The sequence below is a fragment of the Aphelocoma coerulescens genome (assembly GCF_041296385.1).
Source record: "Aphelocoma coerulescens isolate FSJ_1873_10779 chromosome Z unlocalized genomic scaffold, UR_Acoe_1.0 ChrZ, whole genome shotgun sequence".
Classification (NCBI taxonomy): Eukaryota; Metazoa; Chordata; class Aves; order Passeriformes; family Corvidae; genus Aphelocoma; species Aphelocoma coerulescens.
This window is the reverse complement of record NW_027184085.1, coordinates 28,042,168-28,055,211: the sequence shown is the minus strand read 5'-3', so window position 1 is coordinate 28,055,211 and position 13,044 is coordinate 28,042,168. Positions and strand designations below refer to the sequence as shown.

The 13,044-nt window shown below is 36.7% G+C and overlaps 1 protein-coding gene across 1 annotated transcript; it reads right to left on the bottom strand.

Moving 5' to 3' along the window:
* Nucleotides 1-4,805: 4,805 nt before the first annotated feature.
* Nucleotides 4,806-11,873, bottom strand: MLANA (melan-A). Its single transcript, XM_069001431.1, has 5 exons — nt 11,722-11,873; nt 10,828-10,926; nt 8,231-8,327; nt 6,033-6,134; nt 4,806-5,082 (listed from the first exon to the last, which is right to left on the bottom strand). The coding sequence occupies exons 2-5, from the start codon at nt 10,899-10,901 to the stop codon at nt 5,014-5,016; spliced, it is 342 nt and encodes a 113-aa protein (XP_068857532.1). The 5' UTR covers nt 10,902-10,926; nt 11,722-11,873; the 3' UTR covers nt 4,806-5,013.
* Between the last annotated feature and the right edge of the window lie 1,171 nt (nt 11,874-13,044).

Sequence of the window (13,044 nt, the reverse complement as noted above, 5' to 3'; positions counted from 1 at the left end):
TATAGCTACAAGAATGCAGCTGATGGTGAGGTAAATGAAAAAAACTGTGAAGAGGGAAGGCTGCTTTTCCGTGTAAGCAGAGAACATAGCAAACGTGCAGCAGAGAATTCTGTTTCTCGCCTCCAGAGATGGAAGCTAATGGAGTTGAAAAGACTTTATAACATTAGTATAGAAAGACTGAAGTATTTATATTAGGCCATCACTCTTTGTTTTGTACTGATTTGAGTTCTTGTGGTGTATCTCTCAGGAAAGGAGCAAGTAAAGCACGTGGTCCAACATGTAATTGGGGCTATACTAAAATGGTTTGGAATTGTGAAGGCACATGTGCTGTTCAAGCATTGTTCAGATTTTCATCCATGTGAATCCACCAAGACTGGAGTTTGCAGCTATCCCATGCAAAGAGCTTTCTGGGGCAACTAGAGGAGGCAATAACTGTGACATTTAATGTCAATAGTATTTGTGGCATTTAATGTCAATAGTGTTGCCACAAGGGATTATACATTCTGCCCTTTTTTCTCTAGTTAAATAGGGCCCAGTAGTCTCTGGTTCTTTTTTTGATGAATAAATGTAATAAAATCACAGAATTAGAGAATGGGTCAGGTTGGCAGGGACCACAGCAGGTCACCTGGTCCGATCTCTCTGCTCGACCAGGATCATCCCAGAGCACATTGCATAGGATTGCTCCAGATGGTTTTAATATTTCCGGTGAGGGAGACTCCACAGCCTCTCTGGGCAATCTGTTAAAGTGTGAGAGATGTGATCCAGTGTGATTTGAGAGATGGTTCATGGTGGATGAGGATGAGATGGATAATAAGCCTTTCTCCTTCATATTGCTTCGAGCACAAGGCAGTTAGGAACACCACTACCCCCAAAAATGTAGTCTTCTGTACTGGCACAAGAGTAGAGTCTACATGGACATAACATCTAGAAGAGCTAGATTTTGACAGCAAGGGAAGCAATAGTTTATTCTGTTCATTAGAAATCTAAGGCTGCTGCCTTGAGCCAAAGACTTTTTGGGGAAAGGAAGTAAAGTGAAAATTGGAGGTTCTCTAAGGATGCAAAATATGGAGTGTCAATTCCAAAAAGTGCACAAGTGCTGGATTTTAGCTGGCATCACGTATGGGATGTGTAGATAATAGCTGTAGATAGCTTTTTAAAATTTATACAGCTGCTAGTTTACCTTTATTACTGCATATGAAGTTCAGTGCAGATGTGTGTCCAAAAGACAACATTGGAAATTTTCAAGCACTTTTCAGCTCTAACAGGCAGTAAAATATGTTTAATGAAATGCCGTGAACACACAACAAACTTTCAACCTTGTTGCACAGTTCAGTATGAAGTCAGCAGAAAAGTAAAAGTGAATAAATGCTACTTCTCCAAAGACTGAGAAACTCCTTAACCTTTTCCTTTACATAAGAAGTGAAAAGAAGTTTGCTTTTAAAGGCAAAATATATATACTCTTATGTCATGTGAGTACATTGACATAACAATAACAAAGTAATGGATATTTTACCAAGATTAGACATAAACATGAATCAAAAGATGTCACTGAAAAATTACAAGGAATATGGCTAATACTAATACAGTTCTTAGGGCCAGGATAATATACATACATCCCCAGCTCTAGCAGGAGTTAAGCCAAAAGAGATTGCTGAGGTCAATGTCACTGGATTGTCCTACCAACCAGATGCAAATACCAGTCATGTTACACTGGACTAGTGAGACTCTAAAAAAGCAAGTGCTTCCTATGGGAAGTTTATGGTTCTTTCTTTCAGCATATTTCTCTGACGTGTAGAATATACCTTTTGGCTCTTGGCTCAGCGAGTGTTCTGCTGCATGGTGCAGAAAGCCAGGAAGATTGAACTCATCAGGACCTGCTGCATTTTACCTTTGTTCAATGGCTGGGATGGCTCACCAATATTCTAGAATCTTTGAAGACTACACTGAGGCTTGTAGCTCCCTTAGAAAGTAGGTGATCCAGCAGGATCTTACCAGGAATCCAAACGCAGACAATGTAACTCCTGTTGCCATTCTAATTTACTGATCGGACCAAAGCACACTATATTAGCAAGGGGTCTGTTTTTGCAGTATTAATTGCATCTATGTAAGGGTTGCATGCATAGATATGGAGAAGTTCCTAAGATCCTTTTGTACAGGTAAGCTTTAATAACAGTCTGTCTGCTGCTCTGATAGTGCAGATGAGCAGCAAGCAGAGCTTCATTCTCCAGCTATGACCAGGCACCTCTTCATCAGCATCCTGGGGAAAAACTCAAATTACACATGAATTTCTTTATTAGGTTTTTTTGATGGAAGAAAATGAAGCACAAATACCATGTTTGTTCAGAATTATGGTTGTAATACAAAGCATCTGATTGCAGCCTGATTGCAAAGAGGGTAAAAACCAGAGGAGTAGAAGGTCTGTGACTTTTACATCCTCCCTGTTACATACATGACCAAACTAAAGAAATCATGAATTTAAAATTTGGTGACCAGTTGCTACTCTGGGGTCATACAACTGTCTAATCTGAAAGACTTTCAAGGGGGTTGAACACCCTATACAATGTTCTCCATGTATGGTAGTCGAGACATTTCTATGCCTTTCTCTTTAAAGGAACAGATGTCCTGGAATGTTTTAACTAGTCTTTGGTAAAGTGCAGTGTTATTGAGTGTAATTGTAATACAAAAGTACCAGTTCTTGCAGCATGCAGCTTTGACAATTACAGGTCTCTTGTTTTCAAGGTCTGATCTGTCTTGTATCAGTGTTTATTTAATGAGTCAGCAACGAGACTCTGCAGTGTACCATCAGTGGGTATAGAGCCAGATTTGAAAAACGGAATTTAGAGTGATGGTCAGCATGAGTGATGACGTTTACACCTATTTAATAGAGTGCTCTGTCTGTGTAGCTCTATTTCATGCTCTTATTTTAATGCACTTAAATCTGAGACCACTGTCTAACTGTGTCTATAAAGCAAAACTAGTGCTTTCACAGGGAGAAGAAAGGAGAGGACTTTGTGAAAACTAAGGGTAGATTTCCAAGAGGGCTTATCTATCCTTTGAGTATCTATAAATTCACGTCTAAGTTTAATTGCTCTAGCTGTGGCTGCTGACGAGTTCTAACAATTTGGCCTTACATAGTTCCACAAAGAAATTAATATTCCTACTTCATCAATGTTAACTTCCTCATGGGCTTTTGCAACAGCTGGTAATATATTTAATTCTGACACTAAAAATGTGTGAAATTAAGTGAAGCTTTTTGAACCCTAAGCACTTTATTACTTTATAGTAAATAATCTCTATTAATTTTTTAATAATTTTTTTCTCAGACATGAATGCGTATGTCAGTTCTATTCCACTGTAGCACTACAGTTTTTTAAAAGAATGCTGCCCTAGAGTAGAGAAATGCAGAGTGCTGAGTTGCTTAATATATCAGCCCCAAGCTTTAGCTTACCAGTCCTGCAAAAAAATTAATCAGCCGTTGTGTTCTACATCTCTAGTGCTTACTAGCTATAAGCTGGAATTTTTAATATTTTCCTGTGTATTCTTCTTCCTGTTGCTAAATAATTCCATAGTCTTTTTCCTGACGGGCAGAAATGACACAGGTAAGACAGCTTTTTAAGTCAAAGTGTATCTCTTAAGTTTCTAAATAAATGTATCAACTAAATTTATGAAAATTTTTGGATAGATTATAACCTTTCACAGCAATTACTGATATTTATTACCTTCCAACAATTTTACTAATCTATATAAACATTTTTATTACAAAAGAAACATTTAAAAAAAGCTATGTCTTATTATTTATCAACATAGATGGAGTTTGTTAGGCAAGTAAATGTGCCTTGTGTTTAAAACTTTTTTTGTTTTAAGGTGTTTGTATGTGCATAATTGATGACAAAGAACTAGATTCTTTACTAATAGTTAATAATTACTTTATGAAATTAGTTTTCTTCTGTAACTACTTTTGATTCTAATGAGTGTTGAATAGTTTTAGCTGCCTCCTATATACCATGTGAAATACCACGCCTTGTTTATAAATTTGTTGATCTGCATATAATACTAAGTAATAATCTGGCAAGCAAGCAGTAACAAAAAAGCTAAATAAACAATAACTACAAATGTCTGTAGCCAATTTATGCATATCAAAATTCATTGTTTTTAATTACTGCTAGTGTTCTGGCAAGCTGGGAAAATTAACATCTTGGAGTCTGCTGTCTTCTGTATTCTTCAAGAAACATGGTTTTCATGCATTTTCTTATATAGTTTCATCATATTAGAAAGAAATTACATGTAAAGCTTTGTATTTACAAAGTTCTTTTGCTCTCTCACATGACTGCCACAAGGAACTAAAGGTAATGTCATTATACCCATTCACAGGTATGAAATAATATGGACTCCAAGCAGAAACTCCTAGATTGCCTACACTGATCTTTTTTTTTTTTGGTAAGGAATTAATCAATTACAGGTACATAAACAACTGATGTGAGGTAAAAGTGTGTTGTAAAACAGTCGCTTTTTGGAAGTTAATTTTAAAACTGCTGGTGAAGAAAACAGTCTGTAAGAAGACATAGTCAAATGGTTTGGTTCATTTTGTTTCAGATTCTTGTACCTCACATTCTAAGGAATAGTTGGTTTGGGTTTTTAAAAATTTTTTAAAGAAACGGAGACTAAATGAGGAAGATGAAAACAAAGGTGCCATCACTTTTTACTCTGATACTGAATAGTATGTGATTACAGATCTCTGTAGACCTATAAAGAATTCAAGATGACCAGACCCTAATGTATTAATCTGACTACAAGAAGTAAAAAGCTTTAAACGAAAGCACATTCAGATTTATTAAGGCATTTCAAGGACCAGTTCTGTAAATTAAGCGGGAATACTTTTCAGCAACTGCTAATGAAAACATGTTGTTTTCTTTTGTTTGATTTGAGCTTCGAGAAAGTTAAGCATATACGGGAAATTAATAGCGAGCATGAAGAAATGTAATCAGTATGTTTAGGACTTCAAATTTCATGTTATCATGGTGAATAAGGTGGTGGTCTCTGATCTGCAGCAATTTTGTCATAAGCTGGTGGAGCATCAGGTACCTATGGTAAGGAAAATGGGTGTGAAAGATCAAAAAAACCAATTGAGTTACAATAAAAATGACAAGAAAATTACATTAAACATGCATTAAGCTGTTTACCCCCATATTAGTTACAGTTCTATGACTTAAAGTAGCTGAGCTCATTCATCGTGTCTATTTTTTTAAGGTTACCTTTTTGGTAGTATGTTTTCTGGTTTTGCATCAGATTCATTTTATTGCTATTGTTCATCCAAAGAGAGAACTTCCAGTGTTATAAAGGCAGGAATATTTTTCTTATGTATATCTGGGGTGTTTTATATTGATAATTCAGATAAATATTGAAGCTTTTCGTTGAGAGTCCTGATGCAAGCACATTGTCTTATTTCTAGTGTTAAAAACTTGAGCAGCTTATTTGAAATTGGTTGTAAGTTAGCATTTTCTTAATTCTAAAGCAATTTGAACACACCCATTTATATATATTTATCACTTAATTTACCTTTTTGAAAATTGAAAGTTTAAATGTTCATCTTTCCATAATGCTTAGAAGAGCTAATTCCTTGAAGTTTTATAATGTTCCCTGACAATGTTTGTCAGAGTATAGTATACCAGACACAATCCATTTGTTGTTTGTCAGAATGGCAGAAAATCAATTAGGGAGATATTTGGGTTTTTTCAGTATATTTCAGCCTTGCCTTATTCTAATAGATTACATAATGATCATATGACTTAAGAATAAATGTAAGTTGAAGAAAGTAATTTTTGAAATAAGAATTCTAAATAGTAGATTTTTAACATTTTTTATATTTTTCATAGTACAAATTTTTCAAAATACTATTTTATAAGTTGAGGCACTGAAGACTCAGTCTATGAGAGCATACACCAAGGGGGAAGTCATCAAGTGCCTGTTTAACAATATTGTCTCACCATGTCTTACTCAGTTTTAAGTAAGTAAGATCTTGAGTTTCAACTTACCACAGAATTAAAGTCTCTGTAGTCCTGCAGAGCCATTTTGCAGTCCAGTATTGCTTCCTCACCTACCACCTTTCGTATTGTGCTCATACTAGTGTTTTTGCTCTGTGACAGATCATTAAAAAAATACGGGGAAAGCAAAAGGAAGAAAAGACTGTGAAGTTGGAGCAAATTATGCATAATTTAAAATTTGACAGCACATTTACAGTACGTATTAGAATCTGGGATTAGGGCCAGACACAATGCAAGTGTGTTTACCTAACACTTCATGCTGTCTCTGCTGAGACATACTCTCTCTCTCTCCTATGTAATCCAATTACACTGCCAGAAAAATAAGTATCACATTTTTTAGGTCCTGGACTGATGCAGGAACTGACATCTCATGTACCCAAATGCCTCCTCCTTTTTATGCCACCCATTTCTTTCCTTAATCCCCAACCTTTTTGTTTTCCATTTTTTCCACATTTCTTTTGTACACATGCTGTACCAGTTCTCCCTTAGCCAAAAATAGCCTAAGTAAAATGTGATTTTCCAAACCAGAAAGTAGTAATCTGTGATGAGCAAGAATTAAAAAACAGATTATGCTTTTTGCCAGGCTGTATAAAGCAGGCATTTGGTTTGATTTTTGAAAGGGTTTTTTGAGTATTAATTTCATTTTTGCAACATTTCACTATGAAAGTTCAGTTTTTAGATATTCTGCCAGTTGATACGTGTATTGGATAGGTAATTGGAAAGGGAATGGGACAAAGTTATCAGAAACAGCAAGGAAATGGATTTGCTGACTTAGATGAGAGCTCTGCTGGGTTTTTTAATCCCAAATAGTTACTCATATCTTCTTCAAAATATTAGGAAAACTAAAAGATACTTACTGTAAAACATATATTTGGATAAAGCTTTGTCCTGGTTTCAGCTGGAGCAGAGTTAATTTTCTTTTAAACAGCTGGTACGGTGCTTTGTTTTGGATTCGTTATGAGACTTATGCTGATAACACAGTGATGATTTGGTTTTTGCTCAGTAGCTCTTACTCTAAGTCATGCACTTTTCAGTGACTCATGCTCTGTCACAGAGCAGGTGCACAAGAAGGTGGGAGGGCTCATGTCTGGGACACCTGACCTGAACTAGCCAAAGGGATATTCCATACCAGAGAACATCACGCCCAGTATATAAATGAGGGATTTTTCTGGGAGGGGCTGATCGCTGCTCAGGAATGAGATGGGCATCAGTTGGGTGTGAGAAACTGTATTGGGCATCACTTGTTCCTTCGGGGTTTTACTCCTCTCTCTGTCTCTTTTTCATTATTATGAGTTGTAGTAGTAGTAATAGATTATTATATTTTGTTTCAATTATTTAACTGTTCTTATCTCAACCCATGAAGTTCACCTTTTCTTTCTGATTCTCCTCCACACCAGGGTGGCAGTGGGAAGTAAGCAAGTGTCTGCATAGTGATTAATTGCTGTCTGGGGTTAAACCGTAACAAGCTTTCACTTTAAAGGATTAAAATAGACCTCCTTTGTTAGGAGGGGGAGCAAAACTTCAAAAATAAAGGTTTGGGACTTCTAACAGCAGATGTTATGAGAAGGATCGTACCTTTTTTAAAAATATTTTCTAAGAAGACACAAATTAGAATATTTTAAAGTAGTGTTTAGAAAACAAATCTCAAACCTGCCCCATTTTTGTTGTAAACCTTAAAACTGCAAGTCAAATTTCAATATGGATGAATCACACACCACCCATATGTGAGCATATTTACTTGCTTGTAACAAGTTAGTTATTTTTCTTCTCTGCTTCCTAGATTTACTCTAATCATATCTGTCCTTATTTAGGGGTAAATCTTATGAATAGTGAATATATTACTTTTATTTAAGTGAAAGGACACAGAACACCTCTTCATTTTGTGTAAATATTAATATAATAATTCCTAGAAATAAATTTTTCTACTGACATGTTGTGCAAAGTTGGGCAACTGGTTTCATGTCCCTTTGTTTCTGGTTCCTCTTACCACTTTGTCTGGCTTGCAAGTTCTTCAGGAAAGGTTGTGTTTCATATTGTGTGGTTTTGTCTGTGACATATGTCAGTGAAAACACTACCTGAGATAATGATGTCATGTTACAGATTTGATGTTCTCTGCATCAATGTCATGCAAGTCAAGGTAATATATTGTCAAAATAATAGCATGATAGAAAATGAGCTGCCACACTTACCCGCAGACTTTTGTAGCCACTACGTCTTTTGTAATACCAGCAGCCAAAGGCAAGTAAAATTGCCAGCACCAAAATGAAAAGTCCAATACCCAGAGCTCTGTTGGGAAAGCAAAATAAAATCATTAGCACTGCAACTAGATGCATCTTCCCAGGAGCAAGAATGGTTAGGCCAAAAGTTTGTGTCATCATCCTGTTGTAAGAGGAAGGCATGGAGCAGAATTTACCTCAGAAAATAGGCAAAGTATCAGCAACTTCAGCCAGTTTCTGTAGATTTAGCAGTTAGCTAATTTCTCTACCAAGTTCTTAAGCATTTTAAAAATATATTTCTTTGAAAATAATTATCTTCCAGTGACTACTGATTCCAAAAAGATGCCTGTCTGTAAATCTAGCAAATCACAGCATTGTGATATTGCAAGTGAATGTGAAATAAATTAAATGCCACATATGCAATGATGCAGCTTATGTTTATTTGCTAAATTTCTCTAGGCAACAAGTATTTAAAAATTATACTAATTGCATCATACTGCAACAACTGCTATTGATGGAAGGGCTTTTTGGATACATAAAACACATTACAACCTTAAAACATGTCTAAGAAACTTTGCATTATTCATAAAGGGCTCTATAAGGATTTAGTTCTTGTGTGACATACCAGGCACAGTATTGGTGTCACTGGGTCATTTTAGGGAAGATGCACTTTGCAAACTGTGCTGTAAAACATCCTTCCCACTGCTCACTGGGCACTTGGCAAAAGCAGCACAGTTCCACTCTATGTCAAAAAGCAAGCTGACAAAGTAATTGCAAATTTCCTAGTCACAAAAACCCTTCCTTCAGTGTTAATATCCTCCCTGTTGAGACATATGTAATTAATTCCCTTTTTTTTGTTCTTTGCCTATTCAGGAACAGAAGAATATGGTGAAATGGTTAAAGGGAAAAGAGTATGCAGGGAAAAAATTACTATGTGAATCAGGATAAACCCATTCTAACATACTTCTGTGTATCTTATGCCCAGTTGCCTTGCAGTAATTACCCCAGGCTTTTCCATTGGGACTGAGTAGTGGCATATGTGACTTATCAGAGAGGTTTTATATCTATTTGCTGTCATTTTCACTGACCCCAAGTCTCATGAAGGAGTGAACAAAGAAGCCTGAAAGGAGATGCAAGGAGATTTGTGTGGCAGAACAGGCTGCCTTTTTGTCTGAACATCTCGTGTGCTATTTCAATCATGAGGCCCCTTGGAGACAAAGGGATTTTCTTTTTCCGAAGTACATGGCTCTTGTAAGGTGCTCCTGTCCCTTGAAGACTTTGTGTGGCCTGGAGGCCTGTTTAACCCAAGAACAGAGCTCACAGCAGTCACTTTCTGATGCAGCCAAAGATATGAGATGGCTCCACTGGTTTTGCTACTCTTGCCAGGATGGTTTAAACTTGGAGAGACCGCTTCTCCAGGCAGCTGCCCTCTCTACATTTTTAGACTTTCTGCTTTTCACATGTTGAGTAGTTTTAGCTATCCATTAACCTGCATGCCCCCAGAACGTATGTCATTTCTGGAGCTGGTACTTTTGACTGCACATTTGCCATCTAACTCCTTCCCTAACTACTCAGGGGCTAGTAAGGAAAGCGTGTATGCAACTTCTTGCAATTCCAGTTAAAGCTGAAGCTGTGCTACTTGGAATCTGGGCTCATATCTGGACTACACTTTGTACTGAGCGTGTCATTTTTGCATATCTAGAAAAACTACTTATAATTGCAGCCACTAGAATTCACAGCAGTTAGAGGTGAGCATGCCTAGTTTCAAGTGCTGAAACATGACTAACCAGCTTTTTTTTTATAAAGAACGGAACTGCTTTGTATGTACTATGAGAGAGCTTTCCTCTTTATTTATTCTTTTTCCCAGAGCTGATCCTGGAGGAGCAACTATCTTGCAGTATGAACAAGTAATTAAGTTTGAGGCCCAGTAAGCCAGTACCAGCAGTACAATCCACATAGAGATATCTGAAGCACACTGGAATTATTTGTCTAATGTAATAAAACATCACCAGCTGGGTGGTGTCTCTAATAATCCCAGACCAAACATATTTTATTGTAATTCAAAGATAAAAAATATTAGCCAGAAATAGTTTGGAAGTCACTTTTGTATGGCATTGATGTCTTCATCTGCTTTTTATTTTAACCATTTCTCCACGGAGTTTCTTTAGGGTGAGACAATGTCCCTTTGAGGTTCCTAAGAGAGGTCTGTGAATCTAAGGATAAATTTAGTATACAGATCACATTGCAACAGCGTCAAAAGTAAATTTTAAATAAGCCTCAATAAACCTGGTAAAGGCTAATGACTTGTGATCATATGATTTAACTTTTGATTTTTGAATTCTACAGTTCTGTTTTTTCTTAACTTTGAGGGCTCTTTAAGATTGCACAATGACAAACAGAGACATTAGAGGCAGTTGTCTCTAATGTTTGTCATTGTGCAATCTTAAAGATCGTTAAATGCACTCACTCTGTATCCAACAGTGACTTTTTTAATACAGTTTTCTGGTTTTCTTTCAATGCAAATTTTTTCACCAGCTTACATGCTAACATAGGTTTTGATTTGTGCTTACTCTTCTGCTGCAAAATAGGTGTGTCCTTTCCCTTTGAAATAGTTGCCATCCAGGTGGTTATATCTTCTGGACATTTTGTGAGGTTGGTCCAGCTCAAACCTACAGGGTAGAACCATAGTGTCTCAGTGTGATAAACAGTTTATTACCTTTAAAGCATAGTATTATCAGCTTCTTTGTTTTAACGGAAACTTTTTAGAGAGGCAGGATAATCTGATACCTTCAGAATCAATTAGATCCATATACATATGCAAGTGTCCCAATTTAAGATAAAACTCAAAACCGTAACTATATATATGAGTATCACCACTGACATCAAGGTGTTTGCAGCTATAGAAAAAAGGGCAATTTACCTGGTCAAGAAAATCTATTAAGAAAAACGAATATTGTTCTTACAAATAGTTGTTTGTCTATTCTGTTATTCCCTGTAAACACTCAGGGGACAGGTTTTCAGTCACTGAAGACTCTCAGAGATCTGTTGAACTTCAGATGGAAATACTGATTTATGTCTGCTGACAGTCTAAACTCAGATGTGTAGGGAATTTATATTACAGTCTTAATTCCCAATCTTTACAATCTTAATTCCCAGTCTTAAGGTGAGGATCACAGCTGTTTGAACAGTTAAAAATACATTCAATCAAATATAATGAAGAAGGAATCCACAAGTAATCATGTTTCTATAATCTGAAGAGCACAACAACGGATGCTACTTGATAGTATCTGGCTAAACTACCTATCCTATAGAGGTAAATTATAAAACATGATGACTTTACTGAAGAGAATTCTAGCCAATGAAAGAAAACATGAGTTCACTTAGAGACAGTCAAGCCTCTTCTAAAGCATAACTTTAAAGCAAAACTGAAAATTTTGTGTAAAATAAAAAAATATAAATCTTACCTCCTTCGGACCTGTATTCTGTCTGTTAACTGAAGGCATGTGCAGCTTTCTTTGACTTGGTCTGGTTTTTTCTCCTTTGATCTGTCCTCTTATGACTATCACGAGTTTAAATTCCTTTCAGTACAGCCTCTGAATGCATTAATTAGCTTGAAAGGGCTGAGGACACAACTTCTCATTTTCTTCTGCATTCTTCTCTCTTAAAAAGTAGCAGAAAAATCTGTTATTACTTGATTATTTACGTGTGCTCTGAGAGACAGACCGACACCTTTTTACCTGTCCAGTAAGTACAAGCTCCTAGAGTGGGCAGACTGTTTATAGATTCAAACATATTTTGATCTAAGGCTGGTTATTTTGTTACAGAGGACTGGTATATTTGCATGTATTTACTACAGCTTTGTTTATGCACACTTTTTGCACCATTTTAACACTGTGCAAACTAGCATATGTGGACCAAAATTCATTATACTATGACAAAAGTGTCTTAGATTAAGGTAAATACAGTTTAATTCTATACAGAGAAGCAAACACTGCAACAAAAAGAGAGTCTGTCCCATGGGCTGCAGAACTAATGAAGCCTGGCCTTTGCCTGTGGTAAGTGTGTTCCATTGACAAGATCAGGCAAGAAATGGCAGTCTGTGGTTGGTTCAGAGGTCTGGGTACTATGATATACCAGCAGTTAGTTACTGCTAGAAGAGAGACAAGATACAAGAACTACGTTCTGCTTGTCATTTATCCTAATGAATCATTAATCTGAGCCTCTCTGTCCTTCCACAGATTTTTTAAGTTTGAAGGATTAAACATTTTTAAGTTTTCACTTGTCTTTGAAGCTGTGCACCAGGCTCTAAATGTGCTGAAAATGGCTGACACACTCCAAAGAAAATAGGAAAGAACAGATAATGTGAGTGACCAACATCCATTTCATTAGGAAGTCAGATGAAAAGTATTAACATCGGTATTTTTTTTTCTGCTTATGTATTTTTCCTAATGATAGTAAAAATCTGACCTGTCTTTATATACTTTTTCCATTAGAGTGCCTAATGACAGGACCAGAGGCAGTGGGCACAGACTGAAACACAGGCTGTGCTCTCTGAACAACAGGAAACTTTTTTTTCTGTGAGGGTTACTGGGCACTGGCACATGTTGCCCATACAGTTTGTTGAGTCTCCCTCACTGGAGATCTGCAAAAGCCATCTGGACACAGTCATGGGCAACCAGCTCCAGGTGGCTCTGCTGCAGCAGGGGCTTAGACCACAGGATCTCCAGAGGTGCCTTCCAAACTCAGTCATTCTGTGATTAGCACCAGAAGGATCTAGTTGGTTTTGC